Consider the following 19,635-nt stretch of genomic DNA (forward strand, 5'->3'; position numbering starts at 1 on the left):
GGAGACAGGGAAGCCTAGCAACAGGTGGTGATTGGCTCCAGGATTTACCACTACATGACCCGTAGTCATTGATGGGGAACAGAGAATCTGTTTGGAAAGTGCTCTCTGTCGTGCTGTTTCTTAGCCCCTTACGTTATGCAGATCACTATTCTGATACCATTCTGCACCAAACTTTACAGGTTGTGGTCCTGAGTAACTCACCCTTGGAGGAGCAGCTGCGAATCAGTGATTTCTGCCACTCCAAGAATATTTGCTTTGTCCTAGTTGACACCAAGGGCCTGGCTGGGTAGGTGTTGGGGGCTTCTGTCCTTGTCCTGAGGCTGGGATGTTGGAGTGGTGCAGTGATTCTCGGTGGAATAAGAGGTGAACTAAGAATTCGTAAAAGCTGCCAGCATTCTGGCTGGGCACCTCAGGGTAAGGATGGGGGAGAGATTTGATTCAATTTGCATTTAAGGGTGAACTCATTTGAGTTCATTTTTTTCTGAAACAAGATATAAACCCAAGAACACCTGTCCTTCAAAATTTGCACGTCTTTGAATTTGCCATTCAGTTTTCCAGCCAAGCACTGAGTACAAAAATGCATATACCGGTGGTGACCATTTTAGGCATGTCCAATTAACATGTGATCACCCACACGTGGGTCCTTTTGGACCCAGAAGAGGAAGGGGGCGCTTATACGTACTCCCCCCCCCACGGGCAAAGGGGCCTGGAATGGAACCTGCGCAAGAAATGATAATCACCTGTAAATTGGTAAAGTGTGCATATGTTAGTTGAAATATCAAAAATGACACTATAGTATAATAAATTGTTTTGTTTTAAAATGTGCATTGTTGCACACTGCCCCAATCCCCAAGCACTGTGTGATTCCAGGGGTTCCCGTGCTTACCCAGGGTTCAGTTTTCTTTGAATGAGGGACAACAGAGACAGTGGTGTCTTTATGAGATATGGTTTGTTTACACATATATACATCCTGAGCCTATGATGGAGGGACTCACAGCATTAGCACCCCAATATGGTCTTGCTTCTCCCATAACTATAGCCTTGCATTCCAAAAGAAATCAAGCCTGGCTCTCACTCCGTTTCTGGTCCAGCTCATTCTCCCCTGGCTTTTGCCTGGCTAGTTCAACAATGGAATCCTCCACTAGATTTTAACCTTTTGCTGGATATAGGACCCCAGGCATTAGAAGGGACTCAGGTACCATGCAGACTAACCCCCTTCCAAATTCTCAACTGTATATTAGAATTTGCACTAATATTCCAATTAATTTTCGTGTGGGCTTTCAAAAAAATACTTGCAAACGGAGGTGGAAATTTGGAGAACTGAACTTAAAACTGGAAAATGGATAGAAAGTGAAATTGACACCTTCACCCTTCCGTAATGGAGGATGAAGGTTCTCTGAGCAGGTAGACCCCATGGGTGGAAGTGAAGGGGCTTTCTCAGGGTGGAGCAGTGACTGAGTGTAGGGAGGAAAACGAAGTAGAAGTCTGACTACTTGAGCTTTGGTCTTTTGGCTCCAGGCAACTTTTCTGTGATTTTGGAGAACACTTCATTGTGCGCAATCCTTCAGAGGATGAACCTGCCTCTGCTGCCATTCACCACATCACCCAGGTAATGTCTCTTCACCCAGATAACATCTGTCTCCTGCACTTTATTGCCCTGCTTGTGTCACCCTTTCTGAGCTCATGTCCTTCACACCCTGGATTGAACATGCCTCCTTCCAAAGAAGTCCCCAAGATGTCTTTCCAAGCTTGGATAATAATAATAACAATTATTATTTATTATTTATACCCCACCCATCTGGCTGGGCTTCCCCAGCCACTCTGGGCAGCTCCCAACAGAATATTAAAAACACTATAAAACATCAAACATTAAATACTTCCCTAAACAGATGGAGTAACCATCTAATCAGATGCAGGCAATCCTTTGATCTCTCAACCAGAGTCTCCTGTTTTCATTGCTGTGTTGTTTTATTGTGATTGTTTTATTTCATATTTTAATTATGGACAATTATATTTTAATGTGTTAATGCAATTGATTTATTGCATATTTTAATTATGAGTATTTATATTTTAATGTAACTTTTTTTTCTACTTTGTAAACTGCCTAGCAGCTTGCTTTGGTATTAAGTGATGTATTTAACCGTAGTAGTAGCAATAATAATAATAATAATATACTCTTCCTCCAGAGTAACCCTGGCATAGTGACTGTGGCGTGTGACAATGAGGAGAGACAAGGCCACCGCTTTGAGGATGGTGACTGGGTGAAATTCTCCGGGGTTGAGGGGATGACAGAACTCAACACCTCCGAGCCCTGCATCATCCGTCTGAAAGGTAACGGGCCCTCTGTTTCCTCCTTCTCCTCATGTCTCTGGGTACAGTGCCTGCCTGCACACAGAAAGTGTCCAGAGGAGAATAGGAGGACAGATGTGGATCAGGAAGATGGACAGGCAAAGATTATGAGAGTGGAGTTTGACAGAAGGATGGGGTGGCACTGCGTTGTGGGGAAAGAAGCATTATGTCACTCCTATTAGGAACCTTGTGGGACTTCGCTAGTGAGTATGAAAGCACCTGATAGGACAAGAGACCTCCAGAAGAAATGCAGAGAATGGGTTTATATCATTTTATTTGACTTCAGTCCTATTGAACAACTAAGAGAACAGACCTAATGTTTGTGATCTGTGTCTGTTTAGGAACCTGCAGCTTGGAAGTTGGAGATACGTCTTCTTTTTCTCCATACAAATGCGGTGGGATCATCACCCAAGTCAAGATACCTCAGAAACACTCCTATGTATGTTCTCTTCTCTGGTGGTGGTGAAAAAAAGTAGTTATTCTTTTCTAGCTACTTCATAGGGGACCAAGATGGGCAGAGCTTATTGCCAGGGCTGAGCATTTTAGTTGGAGGACTCACACAGGACTACTTTGCCAGGGAAGAGACCTCAAAACTGCTGTTCTAGAGCCTGGGTGCAGAACGCCAGCCCAAGCAGCCAGGGAGAGGATCGAGCTCTGTGCTCTGCATGTGGAAGATCCCAGGTCCAGTCCACAACATCTGCAGAAACAGCTGGGAAAAACTCCTGTTTGAAACCCTGGAGAGCCACTGCCAGTCAGTACGGACAGTATTGAGCCAGATGGGCAAGTGGTCTGACATGGTTGGTAAAGCTCCTATGTTCAGCTATGGTGAGGAGAGGCATTTCTTGAAGTGTGTTGCCTTAAGGCAGGAATGGGAAAATGCAACCCAAGGGTCACATTACCTCCTGGACAACTTTCTGAGGCCCCCATGTCAGGGGTGGGTGGGTTGAGACTCAAAAGGTGGGTAGGGAAATGGATTCTGTGGCTTTTTCTTTGTACAGTAGGGTACACCCAGGCCACGCAAAGGTCTCCACACTCAAGGAGGATGCAGAGCAGGGCACATGAAGAGCATAGCCTGAGGAGAGGATGGGGAGGTGACTTGGAGAGGAGGCCTAGCCTGAGAGAGTCCTGAGGGAAGGACAGTGATGTCTAAGGAGCTATATTCAGCTCCTGGACCTGAGTTTCTCCGCCTCCTACCTTAAAGAGAAGGATGTGCATTAGGTAGTTCTAATACTGTCCACTAATCTTTCTGTATTCCCAGGAATCCCTGCGTATCTCCAGGGCTAATCCTAAAATCAGGATCCCGGATAAGGAGAAACTACCTCGCTGTCGCTCCCTCCATGCGGCCTTCTGGGCACTGCATGTCTTCCAGAGGGAGATGAAGCGGCTGCCTAGGCCCAGGAATCAGGCAAGTCTCCCCAGTTGCCTTCGTTCTTCTTAGCAATCCCAACCGGCCTCCCAGGCTTCCTCATGTTTCCAACCCTGAGCAGGATATTGTCTCCTTCTGCAGAGAATGTCGTTACTTTTCCTGCAAGTAGCTCATTGTAAGCCTCCTCAGATAGACTCTTTTCTCATCTTTACTCCTCAACAGGCAGATGCAGACAAGATGGTGGAACTGGCACAGACCGTCTCTGTGAGCAAGGAGGAGGAACTGCAAGAAGACCTGGTGCGGACATTTTCCTACGGATGTTCTGGTGACCTGAGCCCTATCAATGCCTTCATCGGAGGCCTGGCTGCCCAAGAGGTGCTGAAGGTGAGTGGCAGACTCCTGTGAAGAAGGAAGGCAGCTTTTTGAGCTGCTTGGAGGTCACTTTCCATGAGGCATCTGCGTTTCAAGAAGCTGCTGCCAGCATGTGGAATGTGTGAAATACTAAAGTGGTTCGAGTGTGGAACAAGGGTTCGAATCCCTACTCAGCCATGAAGCTCACTGAGTGACCTTTGGACAGCCACTGCCTCTCAGCATAATCTACCTCACGGGGTTGTTGTGGGGATAAAATGGGGGAAAGTGTGTATGCCACCTTGAGCTCCTTGGAGGAAAGGCAGGATATAAATGTTAATAATGATGATGATGATGATGATGATGATGATGATGATGTGGTAGCTAAGAGAATGAGGGAGGCCCCAGTCTGAGGCTGTGTTCGCACTTCCATATAGTATACACTCACTGTGTTTCCGGTGCCTGGTTTTTAATCTTCTTCAACACCAACTTCACACTTGCTGGTGCACTTTAGTCATTCCTAATCCATCTCTAGCCAGGGTGTGAACACCTTTGCATAGGGTAAAGACATCCCTGCCCGTCCACGCCCCCTGGTGTGTACAAACAGAAATGAATTTTCACACAATGAAGCTGTGGTGGCATGAGCAGCTGTGGGGGGCAGGGGGAGGTATGAAATGCTCCTGAGGGGAAAAACCAAGAACTTCATTGCAGTCTAAGGCGTTTTTGTAAACACACTTTTGAGTCTCACCTGTGCCATGAACTCATTTGGTGGCCTTAAGCAAATCACTACCACCCAGCCTGTTTTCCAATATGTGCAAACTTCTGCAGTAATAATACTGATTTACCTCACAGGGTTGTTGTAAGAATTTCCATTAGATAACACATGTGAAATTCTTTGAATGCATCACAGCACAAATGTTAATGATTGTTATTCTTCTGTTATTTATTTAATACATGCACGCACGCGCGCACACACACACATGCACCACTTCATAAAAGAATCCTTTTAAGAAGTTTACATAAAGTGTTCATAAGGAAATACAATAAAACTACCAATAAAAGCAACAGATTTTTAAAAATAGATATTATAAAATTATATATATATATAGAGAGAGAGAGAGGTGAGAGGTATTACGTTTAAGTAAGAAGCAAGGAGCATCCTGAAGCTACCCAAAGGACAGGCTTCCTATCAGGTACGAGTGAATCACCTGAACATTTCCTGATGGAGCCCAGAAGTGGCAGGTGCTTGAGTTTCATGCTCAGAAAGGCACTTGCCCTGTCCTCTGTGACCCATTTGCTTCTGTGTCACTTCTGAGTTCAGGTTGCTGCCTGTCCTCTTTTGTAAACCAATCTAGCTGGTTTTCTTCTGGATTTGCCAGTTTAGGATCATCAGCTCACAGACTCAGCTAGGCAGTTTTAAATGAGTGCAGGTATGAGGCGGCTGACATGCAGTTTTGCAACAGCTACTACTTTGGATCATCTTATACAAAGGAAAGAAAACTGTTTCGTTTCAGTGTTAACTTGGGAATCGTCAGACGGGGCACACCTGTCCCTTTATAGGTTATTAGAAGTGCCAGGTGGTGACTGTCCAAATGCCTTATGCTCAGGGCTGATTCCATGTTTCAGGGGATTCTCTGCAAAGTGTCTCCTGGTGGGCCCACTCCTCTCTCAGAGGGCCCTGGGGGGCTCATCGGACGGCAGTGGCAGTGCTCTAAGCCAGCAATGGGCACCTGTGCCTGGCCTACTTTTTGCTTCCCCACAATGCTCCAGAGCAAGGCCAGGTCAGAGGAAATTATGGGGAATTAGGGGAAACGGAAAGGTTGGCTAGATCCAATCTGCATGGGGTACAAAGTCAGGGGGAAAAGATTTTAGGGGGGCATCAGTAGTGGGGTCCTGACAGTTGTCCAAGGATACCACATAGTGATGCCACTCCCGTTTGGGCTTCTGTTATTTAAACCTATAGTATAATGCCTGAAGAGCTACACAGAGCTTCTGAATCATGCAAGTTCCTCTTTGTGTATTATACTGGAAGTGTGCAAAGTGCAAGGATTGAGTGCTTATGCATCAGGAAATAGCTGCTTGCACAAGTTATTGCTAACTGCTTCCCAGCATTTTCAACGATGGGTGGGGGATGTCATTTCAATAGTATCCTTCATTTGCTTTAAACCTTTTCTTACAAGCATTTATTGTTTAATAATTTAAACAAAAGCATACTGATATCAGGCTGCAGTCCAGATCCCTTGCTGGCAGCTGTAGGGCTTGACAGAGATGCATAACCATCGCTGCATCTTCAACTCTGCTGCTTGCACTTGCCGGGGCAGACTGAAGTGGGAGGGAAAACATGGTCCTTCCAGACACTGGCTCCCAGACTGGGATAGCAAAGAGGCCTGAATTGGACCTGTTGCCATCATGTGATGACAGCAAGGCTGACTAGATCCAGCAGACAGATCCGGTGCCTGCCCAGCCACCCCTGAAACCCCCTGTTTCATGGGTGTTTGTTGGCTCTTGCCAGTTAGAATACTACTGGTTGTAGCTTCTGCCCACCATTTGGGCAGGCACTGTGAAGCTTCACTTGTTGGTGGGGCTCCTCCACCAACTGTGGAGATAGCTCAGTTGGTAGGGCATGAGACTGTTCATCTCAGGGTTGTGGGTTCGAGCCCCATGTTGGCCAAAAAGATCCCTGCATTGGAGAGGGTTAGACTAGAGGACCCTCGGGGTCCCTTCCAACTCTTTGATTCCCCCTGAGCCAAGCAGGGCTGGGTTAAGGAGGGACAGCTTGGAAGTTTGGACAGCCAATCATGTTGGGAGTGGGGGGTAAATTAGAGAAGGGATATGCAGTGGATTATTCTTCATAAACCTTATTTTTGTTCACTTACGAATGTAGTGTTTTGCTGCTGCTGCTGCTGCTGCTGCTTTTTTTTTACAGTGTCCACCAAATGGCATCATAAGCTTTGAGGATTTTTGAAGGTTAGGTTTCTATCAGCTAGTTCCCTTATCTCTGTTCAGTCAGCTGTCGTTGACTGACCGAGAAAGAGATCTTGGGGTCTTGGTGAAATTGATGAAGATCTCTACCTAGTGAGTGGCAGCTGCTGTGAAGAAAGCGAATTCCATCTTGGGAACAGTTAGGAAAGAGAATGTGAAAATAAAACTGCCCATATCCTGATGTCATCACTTGGAATGCCATGTATAGTTTCTGGCCACCTCATCTCGAAAATTATATTGGAGAGCTGGCAGAGGTGTAGCAAAAGAGGCAGTCAAAATGTTCATTGGGCAATGAAGAATGGCTATGATGCTTGGGGCTTTTTAGTTTAGGAATAAGTAGGGGCATGATAGAAGTATATAAGATTATGTTTGGTGTGAGGAAAGCAGATAGAAACCTCGAGATTTAGGCTGCAATCCTTACACAGTCACCAGGGAGTCAGGCCCATTGACCGTGGTGGGGCTTACTCCTGAGTAGATGTGCGCAGGGTTTGGGTTGTACGGTGAGTGGTTTTTGGCAGCCACAACTTCAATAACTACTTCAGTACTGGCTCATTTCCATATCTGTGGCACCGAGCTTTCTCATCTTGGCACCTTCTCCCCTTCCCTTCTGCTTTCTCAGGAGCAGATCCAATTAAATGTGATTAAAGGGCACGCTGACAGCTGGGAAATCTCTGGCTCGAATATTACACCTGCTTTCTCAGCTCATTGGTGGCTTTAGGCAAACCACGAGATTGCAGGCTCCATCTGCAGCTGTGAGGAGATGGTAGTACTTTGGAGCAGGGATTTGGGACCTGTAAAAGTCCAGATGTTGCTAAACCCCAGCTCCCATCATTCCTGACCATTGACCATGCTGGCTGGGGACTGGAGCCCAACATCTGGAAGGCCACACAGGCCTTCCATGTGTGCCTTGCATGGTTTTTGTAGACATTAGCGAGCGAGGCCAAACTCAGTGTGATGTTTATCACATAGGTTTCCCTTGAGTTTGCCTTTTCTTTCACAAATTACCAGTGCAGAGCACCTGATCAGGATCGGGACACTGGCATGCGGTGGGAGTGGGTGGGAGGGAGTGGGTTTTAATAATTTCCCACTCCTCACACTGTGGTCCCATTCTGGATTGTGCGCCTGCAACTTGCATTGGGAGAGAAATGTTTTCATTTGAGTGCTTTGAACGTTCTTACCACACTTATAGAAAAGCATAGTTTATTGGTTGCCAAATATCTTGGGGTCTGGGCCAAATCTGGGACTGACTGCTGAAGATCTTGAAGCACGGGTTGGGCAAGATATTAACATGCTGTTTTCCAGAGTGGAACATCTGATCTCTTGAGGTGTTAAATGACAAGACAAGCTGAAGGGTATCTGGGTTGCCAGGAAGGGTGGCCATGTGACCTACTTTGCAGGGAACAGGCCTCTGTCTGAAGGTGTCCTCTGTTTGAAAAACTGTCCAGCCCATGTCTGGTTTCAAGATACAGAGAACTGTAAGAAGGGAGAGCTGGAGAGGCCTTGGAGTTGGCCATCAGCAGTGAGCAGCAGGCTGAGCGGGCACAAAGGGTCACCTGGTCACATTCTTCCCTACCATGGTGAGATGTAATGCTTGCTGTTCACAGCAACATACTGCCCCTGACACATAGCAGTTGTGGCTAGTAGCCACTGATAGCCTTTCCCTCCATGAATTTATCTAATCCTCCTTTAAAGTCAAAGTGGCCACAACTGCTTCTTGTGGGAGCGAGTTCTAGGCTTTCAGCTATGTGCTGCACATGTGTGTTTTGTACTGAATGGATCCAAAATATAATGGGGGTAGGGAGAAGAAACGCCTCGGATATAAATTGGAGCAATACCTGTTGTTAGAATTTCCGTTGTAATTTTCATACATGCTTTTCGGCTGCAGGCGAATTTGTTGTCTTTGCTGCAGAGATAGGTCATTCAGCTCCCAGCATGACTGGGTGCCCAACAGGGCTGCTGCCAACATGACTAGAGTGGTGTGGAATGACGAGAGTTACCATCCCAGCAGTGCTCTTGTGCCTTAAACAGTGGTGTAATACATAGAAAACTGAAACGTGCAGCTTTTCCTGACACGTAGATGAGAAGCATTACCTGTTGAATTTTGGCCTGACGTGCAGCTGTTAAAGCACAGGAGCCCCCTCCAGAGCAGGAAAGCAGGAAAATTTGAACAGTATGTTCCATGAGTTTCCTGTGTTCATTAAGAGTGGCTGCTCCCTCTTCTCAAACCCAAACGTGCAGTTATAGGAAGGGCTGAGCAGTTTCCTCCTTTTTTTCTCTGTCTGCAGGCTGCCTCAGGGAAGTTCACTCCTTTGGACCAGTGGCTGTACTTCGATGCTTATGAATGTCTGCCTGAAGAGGAAAATAGCGTGCAGCTGACTGAGGAAGACTGTGCTCCAGTATGTGACAAATTCTGCAGTTTGTACTTTTCCGTTAGAGATAGGATGGGATCACAGTTCTTTTTCTGCCTCTTCCAAGGCATTCCAGACTTTTCCACAAAGGACTTTACTGTGTGTTTAGAGCTGTTTTTGTTCCCATTTAATTTGTGTAGTCCACATGATGTTACCCTCAAACAGCACCAGTCTCAATGCTTTCCCCTACACATTCAAGTTTTTTTGATTTGGAGATAATCTGATTAAACTGAGGAAAATTGTGCTCCAGACCTCTCCAATCAGGGTTGCAGATTGTTCGCTTTGGTGTTTGTGGATGAATGGATCAGTTCTCTTTGCTTCTCTTCTTTCAAAACCCACTAACTCCTCCATGCTTTCATTTCTTTTCTGGCCATGCTATTTCCAGGGTGCTTCTGAACAGTGGTATCTCCCGCCCTTTTGAGCCCTCAGATTTACACAAAAGCAGAAAACGGCAGAAGTGTGTACTGAGAATTTACGTTTGCCTGACAGGGTGCTTTTGCACATTTCTTGGGTGGGGAAGGGATGTGTGCAGCTACCTGTGTGTATGCCTTGTTGTTGCTTGATTGGCATAATTGAACCAACAAATTAGAAGGCAGCAATAAATAGAAAAGGGAATGACTGGAAAAGGCAGACGTTTCTCCTCATATCCAAATTCAAATAAATATGTGGGGGTGTGGGGGTACTCTGATCCAATTCAAGTGTGGAAAAAGTAGATTAATAGCTCAGTAATGCTCAAACGTGGACAAGCCTTCTGACAGTGCATCTACACGCCCTTTCTCATGCTGATCTCTCTTTACTGGAGCTGGCTAGGGCTGATGGGAAGCTGCAGGCTCTACATTCCTGACATATAGGCCGCCCTCTCTCCTACTTGATTCAACACCCACGCAGTGCCCAAATTCTAAATCTGTTAGAATGGGTATAGGGCCAGGGATTGTGTTGCTCTCCATCTGTCACCTGCTGGGTCTCTAATGTCTGTCATCTCTCCCTTTTGACAGCGTGGCAGCCGCTATGATGGGCAGATTGCTGTCTTTGGGAATACCTTCCAGGAATGGCTTGGGAAGCAGAAATACTTTGTGGTGAGTTGGGGCAGGCTGGGTGAAGCCAGGTTCTTCCCACACAAAGCATCATGAATGTATGTAACTCTCTGCCACAAGGTCTCTCAGCCTAACCTACATCCCAGGGATGTTGCAAGGGTTAAATTGGTGAGGAAAGACATGTGCTGCCTTGATAAAATTGGAGGAATAGTGAGGTGTAAACATAATAAAGTTTTGACATCTGTAGTTCTTCCTAATGACCCTGACATTTAAGATTGCATTTGGATTACCTATTTTGGACTAGGGTTTAATATTGAAAACGCGTTGTTGAATATTGCAAATGGGTTGTTGGCAACAGAGGTTTTTTTAGTGTATCAGATAGAAAGGGTAAATCTGAATTAAATGGAGGAGGAGGTGGTAGGGAAATATAGGCTGGTCCTTTGATGTCAACAACATTGTGCGGATACTGCCAAATACTTGCCCACATGAGGGGCACTGGTCTCACCTGAAAGCCACCCACCTTAATCTAGCCACTGATGAGAGTTGGTTGACTTTTTCACTTAACTGTAGTGCTTATTTTTCCAGTGTTTTCCAGTAGAGGGAGTGTTGACTCCTTTAGTTTGAGCGATGACACTAGCTAGAAGAACGATTTTTGTATGATGAGTAGCTGACCTAGATCTGTTCTGCAGCTGTTACTGAAGTTTCTTTGTAAACATAACATTTGCTAGCATAACAACCAATGCAGGGATTTTGTCCCAGTTAACAGAGTCAATTGTTAAAGGCAGACTCCCAGTTGTTGGTTGTTGTTTATTATACCATTGGATTATAGTGCGAACAACTACAGTATAGCAACAGTCACTAAGAGCTGTATTCCGAGGGGTCACTTTCTGTAGACCTGAATGCCTAGAAAAAGTGGGCAACTCTGCCATGTATCCCTGAGAATGTTGACCCAGGAAGGGAAAGAAAGATGGTAGACGTGGGTTCAAGCTTCTGTCGCTTGAAGGGAATACAGTCATACTTCGGGTTGAATGCACTTTGGGTTGAGTGCGTTCGAGTTGTGCTCCGCGGCAACTTGGAAGTAATGGAGTGCGTTACTTCCAGGTTTCGCTGCATGCGCAGACGCGGTGAAAAGTGATGCGCCATTGCTAGTTACGTTTGCTTCTGGATGCGAATGGGACTCCGGAACGGATCCCGTTCGTATCCAGAGGTACCACTGTATTTGAAGAGGCAAGCAGGATCTGAAGAAGGCTCCTGTGTTTTTAGGAGGTGGAACTTCTCCAGCCCACGTCTCTTTCTAGCTTAACTCAAACATCAGAATAAGAATAAAGAATGCACATTCTCTCTGTATATATAAAATACTCCACTTTGCATAACCATTCTTGATTTGCTTATTACACTTTCACCATAGAATTGGAGTCTTCTGGGTGCAGAATCCAGAAATTATGATACAGATAAAAACACCCTTCATTACAGTGGTACCTCGGGTTAAGTACTTAATTCGTTCCGGAGGTCCATTCTTAACCTGAAACTGTTCTTAACCTGAAGCACCACTTTAGCTAATGGGGCCTCCTGCTGCTGCTGCGCTGCCGGAGCATGATTTCTGTTCTCATCCTGAAGCAAAGTTCTTAACCCGAGGTACTATTTCTGGGTTAGCGGAGTCTGTAACCTGAAGCGTATGTAACCTGAAGCGTATGTAACCCGAGGTACCACTGTATATGTAATTAGTGCATAAACTGACTAGATAAAAATTCTCAGTATTCTTTCTTACCCAAAATTCTTGGAAAACCATCCCTAAAGTTTCATAACGTGTCTGCTGTTAGGCCATGTATGATTTACACTTGTAAAATGCATTTCTGTATTCTGATTGATTTATTGCTACCTCTGGTGAAAGGTGGAATTTGGTCCTCCTGCCCTGCCAAACTCATCTGTGCATCCCATGTATATCTTTTTGTAAACTGCTTTGAGGTTTTTTACAATCAAGTGGGGTATAAATTTTGTGAGATAGATAGATAGAGATAGATAAATAAATAGAACCATTGTAGCATGCAGTTAACTTTTATAAAGGTAAGAGCATGGTGAGGTCACCAGTAAATATCAGGCAGTGTGCCGCTGAGTCATGTTCTGGTAATCCTGCACTTCACAACAGTTTCAAAAAGAGCTGGTAGATAGTTGATTTATAAGATAAAAGAGGGTTGGGTTGATGTTACATCCTTGTTTTACTCCTTTTTCTTGTTTGAAGGCCTTGTATTGTTCTCTCTGTGTTACAAACATTGGAAGAATTGGCACATGGATCTAATGAGATTGTGGGTTTTCTTTCTAGTTCTTGTTTTGTAGCAAAATTAGGACTTGGTACAGAATGCCAGATGGAGTCAAAATGTATTTCAAAGTCAAATATTTTCCCTTGCCTTGACATGTTTTGGCTAACGAACATCTGTTGTAGAAATTGTGGCCAGAGGTTCACTTGGAATCATAGACCTGTAGAGTTGAAAAGGACCCTGAGGGAGATTGTTCAGTTTGTCATTTCTTATAAAGTGAGCATCCATGCTTTGGAACTGCATTAGTAAACTGTTTCAGATTCTACAACAGTTCTCTGGTGCTGTTGCAAATGCCTATTCCAGCCTCTGTAATTATAATGCATTCTCTGTGAGAAGTGCAAATGTTCCATCTGTCTTCAGGCCTCGTTGAACATAAGGTTTACTTTGATGTGACGAATACACAGTCATATAGAAAACTTTTTGTCAGAACTGAAAACCAACAAGGAATTCCTTGGGGGAAAGGCTATTGGAATTTCATGTCTAGCCTTTCAATAATAATAATAATGATGATGATGATGGTGGTGGTGGTGTGTGTATTTTGAAGTTGTGCATAACTTAGGGGGCTTCCAGACTAATTTGGGGTGGGATTGAATCACATACCAGCAAATTCAAGTTGATGCAATGAGAGTTGATTGGGAGGGCTTGCATAACAAACCCACTCCACCAAAAGATCTGCATTTGGAAACCAATGGGGGAATGCCCTGGGAATAAGGCTTGACACATAACCTCCCTATAAACAAATCAGAGTGAATGTTTTTTAAATTGCCAATGTCAACCAATCCCCTGGCCAACAAACCAAGATGAATGCTCAATAAACAGGTAAATAAATGGGTCACCAGGGAGTGCCCTGATTCCTATGTGTTCTTCCTGCATGGCAACAGCACCCATGTGGAGCAAAACGTTATATCTGAACCAGCCACATGTAACTTGGAGAGGTATCTCCTTGTGTCCCCTTGCCCCAGTCACTTGAGTCACTGAGATCATCCTGGCTCAGAATGCCATGGTCCTTCAACCCATCTTATTAAAATTTCCGCAGGTGGGAGCTGGTGCCATTGGCTGTGAGCTCCTGAAGAATTTTGCCATGATTGGCTTGGCTGCTAGCGAGGGTGGGAGCATCACTGTGACGGACATGGATACCATTGAATATTCCAACCTCAACAGGCAGTTCCTCTTTCGACCAGGGGATGTGTCAGTAAGTCTTGCAGTGAATATGGTGGAAAAGAGGTTTGGGTGAGGTGGTGCTGGGGACAGTTTGCCCAAGGAATAAATCTCAACAGACACGAGAATATTCACAAACCTATTTGTAATGTTACAGGGGAGAGGGTGGGTTCTGGCTTGACTCTCGTTAGAGTGCCCTGGCCAGTGAACCCAGGCAATAATCAACTTCTTTCTACCCTGGATCTCCCTAGTAATATTTCCTTTGTTCCTGTAGAAGCAGAAGTCAGAAGTGGCAGCAGCTGCCATAAAACTCATGAACCGCCACATCAATGTATCAGCACAGCAGAACCAGGTTGGACCAGACACAGAGCACTTCTATGGGGATGACTTCTTCCTTGGCTTGGATGGCGTTGCCAGTGCCCTGGACAGTCTGCAAGCCAGTGAGTGTTTCATACAGAATGCCTGTGTTGTAGCCACCAGCTCCCTGTAATAAGCATTCCATGCTCAGAATGAATTACGTTACGCAGGCTTCTTTGAAAGTGCTTATTTTATATGATTAATCACCTACTTAGCATTTCCCTAACCACTTGCAAGTATTGAAAGCACCACACAGACATTATGTTTGCTTACAACAGCCCTGCAAAGTAGGCCAGTTTTTGTAAATAATAATAATAATAATAATAATAATAATAATAATAATAATAATAATGTGTTAGTAATTTTTTATTATCCCCATATTGGAAATGGAAGGCTGAGGCAGACTAGCTTAAGGTCATGCAGTGAGCTCAGATGACATTTAAATCAGAAACCTTGATTCACAGTGCAATCATTTGTGCATTTACTCGGATATAAGCCCCTTGAATTGCCTAGTAAGTGGGTATAGGGTTGTAGCCATAGCCTCTGTTCCACACTGTGATTTCCTTGTGGGTGGGGGAATGGGGAAATAATGTATACAAATTCTATTACTGTTGTTTCTCACAGGATGTTGACAGTTTTGCAGGCTGGCCTAGAGTGTAGCGCAGAAGGGATGGTGGGAAGCTGCAGGCAAAGGCAGTATGTGTGCAGGGCAGGCATACATAAGCTGGAGGTCATCATGATAAAGGCAAGGACAGGGAGTTGTATAGGTGGACACAGAAGACTCTCAACTTTTTGTCTCCTGGTCACTTTGCTCATGGACACGTCAGCTAATGAATCATTAACATAACCTGCTGCACACATTTTTCAAGCTTTATCCTATGAACTGGCAGACAGAAAACAAGCATTTTTTTTTATAAAAAGGAACAGATGTTGAGAGATTGACACCCGTGAGCGTTGGGGGCTGCCCTCTAACCGGATCCAGACTAGATGGACCTGCTGCTGCTGTGGGCCAGCCACCTGGTGCTTCTTACACAGAAAGTTGATCCATTGCTGGGGGAAGAGATCCCATGTTCCTTTGTGGTTGACTGCATTGTGTATCCTGCTGATAGATATTAAAGGGGAGGTGAACCTAGGGAGCTAGAGTCAGGTTGTTGGCCCACCCAGATCAGCATTGTCTCTCTACTGACTACGTAGCAGCAACTCTCCATGGTTTCAGGAAGAAGCTCTTGTCCAGCAAGACTTGGGAGAGTCCAGGGATTGAACCTGGGTCCTGCATGCGAAGTAGCTATGGCCGTTCCCCTATGGGTATGTGAGGCAGGGCTGGCTAAGTCAAGGAGCTAGAAGGCCTGCATAATAAACAGGGCTGCTCTCACTTCTTGCCGAAACTGCCAGAGGCATCCCAGACCAAATCCAAAGTCCAGAGTCTTTGAAGTGTCTTGCAAATGCAGGCCCACAAAATACACACAGTGCTGATAAAGAGGAAAGCTCTCTTGGTGTGTAGAGCAGGGAAGTCCCCAAGTCAGATCTCGAATCAGCTGTGAACATCCCTGGCTGGCCTTAGGCAAACCACAGTCTCTCTGCTTCAGCACCTTCCTCTGTGCTGTGATAATCCTGGCCTACCACACAGGATCGTTGTAAGGATGATTGAAATAGCTGTGTGTGCTTTTAATAGCATGCAAACACTGATAACAGACTGTCCAAGTGTCCCTATTTTCAAAGGACAGTGCTGGGTTAACAGACGCCATCCTGTTTTCTGATTTGATCCTGGAATGTCCCGCTTTTCCTTAGGATGTGTCCCGATTTTCATAGGAGAAATGTTGGAGGTTATGTGCTAAAGAACTTGCAAGTGTCACTGTCATTAATTAACGGTCATAATACCCTGTTGGGGTTCAAGCCACAGACCACCAAACACACACTGAGCCATTATCTCCTGCTTTGCACATCTATAAAAAATGGAGGCTTTGTATGTGCTGAGGAGACTGGAATGGCTTGGCATCTACAAAAAAGGAGCCAGCAGACCATACAGACAGAAGAGTGTATTTGAGTGACAGAGGCTCTTTGTAGAGCTGGACCAAAATGTCTTGGGATACATTTTTTGAAGAAAATAATATATTGAGATTTCTCTTTTATTTTCCCTCCCTCCCTCTCTCCACCCAATCAGAAAAAGAAGTCCACTCTGCAGAAATTTGTCCAGCTCTTTTCCACCATTTGTGTGTGTGTGTGTCAGCTGCCATTTCTCCCTGAGTAGGGATGTCAGGGAATTCTGACAGGAAATTGCTGGTGTTTGCTTATGTGTGTGTGTGTGTGTGTGTGTGTGTGTGTGTGTGTGTGAGAGAGAGAGAGAGAGAGAGAGAGAGAGAGAGAGAGAGAGAGAGAGATGAAGAAGGTGGGGCACTGCAACGGATCTCGTGTCCTGTCTACCTCCTCTCTTTCTTCCCCTTTCCTCCTGCAGGAAAATACTTGTGCCAAAGGTGTGTGCAGTACCGCAAGCCTCTGCTTGATTCCGGAACAGAAGGCACCCGGGGGCACGTCCAGGTCTTTGTGCCCTTTCTGACAGAGTCCTTTGGCCAAGCTCAGGAGGAGGAAGAGACGCAGTACCCTCTCTGCACCCTGCGCCACTTCCCCAGCACCATCCAGCACACACTACAGGTGGGGGGGGGGCGGGAGGCTGGTTTTTTCCTGGCCTCCTCAAATACTGTTACTTATTCTTTCAGCCGCAGATCCACTCTGCAGTGCCTGCTGCTGCCAAAGAGACCCCTCTCCTGCCTTTCTCTCCAGTTGGTCCATGCCTAAAGAGGGAAAACTCTCAGCTGCCAAGCTCCTCTTCACTCCTTGCCTGGCCCCTTGGCTTCATTTACTCTTTCCAGGCAGCTGCATGAGGGCCAGGGCTGTCAACAGCATTGACGGCAGGATACGGGGTCCAGCTGTTTCGCCCAGAAGCCAGGCCAAAATCCTTCGCCCTTTGCAGAGCTTCAGCTGCTTCTCCTTTTTCTGTGGCAGGGCCAGACAGACCTCTCTCTCTTTTTATCTCACACTGCCCTGGTGCCTTTGCATGCCCCTGCTTCCTTCACTCTGTGGAGCAGGAGATCCTGATGGGGAGGCTGTCTGGCTGGGCCTGTTATGTAGCATCAGGACCCTCAGGAGCAACAGGGGCAGGAGTTCAGTTTTAGGGAATGGCACCAGAGTTCCCAGACTGCACTGCAGCTCTCAAGCACAAGTCCTGCTCAAGGGCTTCCACTTGCACCACAGGGCCTTCCTTTCCTCTTGGTGCCCACAATGATTGGCTCTGGGGTGGGGGGGGGTCAGGAGAACCTCCAGAACTTCGCATAATGGGAAGAGAACAGCAGTACCTGCACTGACAGGACGTTCACCACAGTGTAGTATTGAATTCCAACCTATATCTTTAAAGCACATTTGAAGCATATTTCCGCCCCTCAGAGAATTATGGGCACTGTGTTTTTTTAAGGATTGCTGAGAATTGTAAACTCTGTGAGGGGTAAACTACAGGGCCCAGAATTCTCTGAGGGAAAGAATGCGCTTTCAATGTGCTTTAATGTTAAGTGTGTAAGGTGAAAAAGGTAAAAGGGAAAGGACTCCTGGACAGTTAAGTCCAGTCAAAGGTGACTATGGGGTTGTGGCACTCATCTCGCTTTCAGGCCAAAGCAGTGTGTGCATACTGCCTTAGAACCAAGGAACAACTGGAAGAGGTGGTCTGAGGCTGCAGTCCAGTGCCCATTTGCCTGAGAGTAAGCCCTGCCTTTTGCCTGAAAATAATGTCCCTAACCCCTGTTCTAAGGGACACCAAGTAACTGCTGACAAAAACTCCCCTGCCCCCATCTTTTTCTCTTGCAGTGGGCCCGAGATCAGTTTGAGGGTCTTTTCAAGACAAAAGCAGAAAACGTCAACACATTCCTGAAGTGAGTATGGGGAGCGATCTTGACTGAGGTGATGTGGTAGATAAATGGCAGGAGGGAAAGCTTAGATTGGGCTGTGTAGGGAATAGAATGGATTTTGTTAAGGAGTCTTCTGGGTGAGGTAGAGGGAAGTTTACCACACATTCATATCCCACCTCTGAGCTGTAGTAGGAGCTGCTGCCTCTGGAGTGGAAGGTGGAACTGCCTAGTGGCAGGACCCACTCAGAGCTCCACGTGCATAAAATTACTAGTTATACATTCAGTGCAAAAAAGGGGGCTCTGCAGACGCCTAGAAGACATATTGATCATTATCCGAGTCCCATGATGACCACAGGTGGAATTTGCCTTGTTCCTAGTGGTGCCATTTTGGTGTGCTATACCAGTATGGTGTAATGGTTAAAGTATCAGATTTGAATGGGGGGGGGGGGAATCCTAGCTGCCCTATGAAATTCACTGGGTGACCATAGTGGGTCAGTCCCTGCCTCTCAGCCTAATCTGTTGGTGTTAATGGAATAACCCCCATTCACGCTGCTCCTTGGGGGATGGTTGGGATAATACATGAGACAAACATGCTCAGAAAAGTTTCCCTCCCTCTGCCCCCTGCTCTTGCCTTTTAACTTACTTGATGTCAAAAGGCACTTGGCCACTTCATTCCCATCCTGCTTGCTTCTGTTGGGAATCCACAAGGGTGAGGTTCCTGGGCTGGAATTCTGATACCTCTCAAAGAAGGACCTTCATTGCCCTAAGACTCTAGAGCCAACCTTTAGTTGGCAAGCATGAGAAGAAGATGCTAGACTAGATGGGGCTTTGGTCTGATCCAGCAGGGCCCTTCTTATGTCTTAAACTATTCTAGACATAAGACAGACAGATTGGTGTCTGTTAGCTGCCCTGGGCATTTGGAGAGGCATCATAGATATTTCTAAGCATGGAATTGATAACAAACTACCTACTAGGAAGAATTAAGAGCAATGTTATCTCCAAATTCTGCCACAAATGAGGTCTGTTGTTGTCCACAGGGACCCCAGCTTCCTAGAGTCCCAAGAAATGGAGGCTGTCAAGATGCTGGAGTCAGTGCGCATCAGCTTTCAGGAGAAGCCGTGCAACTGGAGAGACTGCGTGGTCTGGGCTCGGAGACTTTGGGAGCGTCTTTTCTCCCATGACATCCAGCAGCTGCTGCATAACTTCCCACCTGAGCATGTAAGGGCCCTGCCTCTTTCCCCAGCCATTTCCTGGCTCCTAGTGTGGTGCTTTGCTAAGCACTCCTTTGCCTTTCTCTGTTACAATCACTCAGCACTGGCTCTGAGCGTTGGAATCCAGGTGTCTGGAACCAAATGCAGCAGACTTCTGTTGGCAGCTGCTTAATGTGAGATATATTAAGACCAAGTGGTAGTCTTTGCAAAGCCC

At 46.0% G+C, this 19,635-nt stretch overlaps 1 protein-coding gene and 1 long non-coding RNA gene across 7 annotated transcripts in view; one reads left to right on the plus strand and one right to left on the minus strand.

The window, feature by feature from the left end:
• The window catches only part of UBA7 (ubiquitin like modifier activating enzyme 7), a 48,609-nt gene that overhangs the window by 9,586 nt on the left and 19,388 nt on the right, over window positions 1–19,635 (plus strand). For 5 of the 6 annotated variants that reach the window (XM_081184799.1, XM_081184798.1, XM_081184801.1 and 2 more), the window contains 13 exons: window positions 180–286; window positions 1,519–1,609; window positions 2,187–2,331; window positions 2,691–2,788; window positions 3,608–3,758; window positions 3,942–4,099; window positions 9,331–9,441; window positions 10,449–10,529; window positions 13,839–13,994; window positions 14,235–14,400; window positions 16,770–16,966; window positions 18,170–18,234; window positions 19,248–19,428. In XM_081184799.1, coding sequence (XP_081040925.1) covers window positions 180–286; window positions 1,519–1,609; window positions 2,187–2,331; window positions 2,691–2,788; window positions 3,608–3,758; window positions 3,942–4,099; window positions 9,331–9,441; window positions 10,449–10,529; window positions 13,839–13,994; window positions 14,235–14,400; window positions 16,770–16,966; window positions 18,170–18,234; window positions 19,248–19,428 — 1,707 coding nt within the window. The remainder of the gene's footprint in view (window positions 1–179; window positions 287–1,518; window positions 1,610–2,186; window positions 2,332–2,690; window positions 2,789–3,607; window positions 3,759–3,941; window positions 4,100–9,330; window positions 9,442–10,448; window positions 10,530–13,838; window positions 13,995–14,234; window positions 14,401–16,769; window positions 16,967–18,169; window positions 18,235–19,247; window positions 19,429–19,635) is intronic. The other variant, XM_081184803.1, reaches the window with a different exon arrangement.
• Window positions 227–7,155, minus strand: LOC308582005. The gene is made up of 3 exons (XR_014005445.1): window positions 7,089–7,155; window positions 4,512–4,653; window positions 227–347 (listed from the first exon to the last, which is right to left on the minus strand). It is a non-coding gene; the product is annotated as an uncharacterized lncRNA (long non-coding RNA).

Source organism: Podarcis bocagei (assembly GCF_964188305.1).
Source record: "Podarcis bocagei genome assembly, chromosome: 2".
Classification (NCBI taxonomy): Eukaryota; Metazoa; Chordata; class Lepidosauria; order Squamata; family Lacertidae; genus Podarcis; species Podarcis bocagei.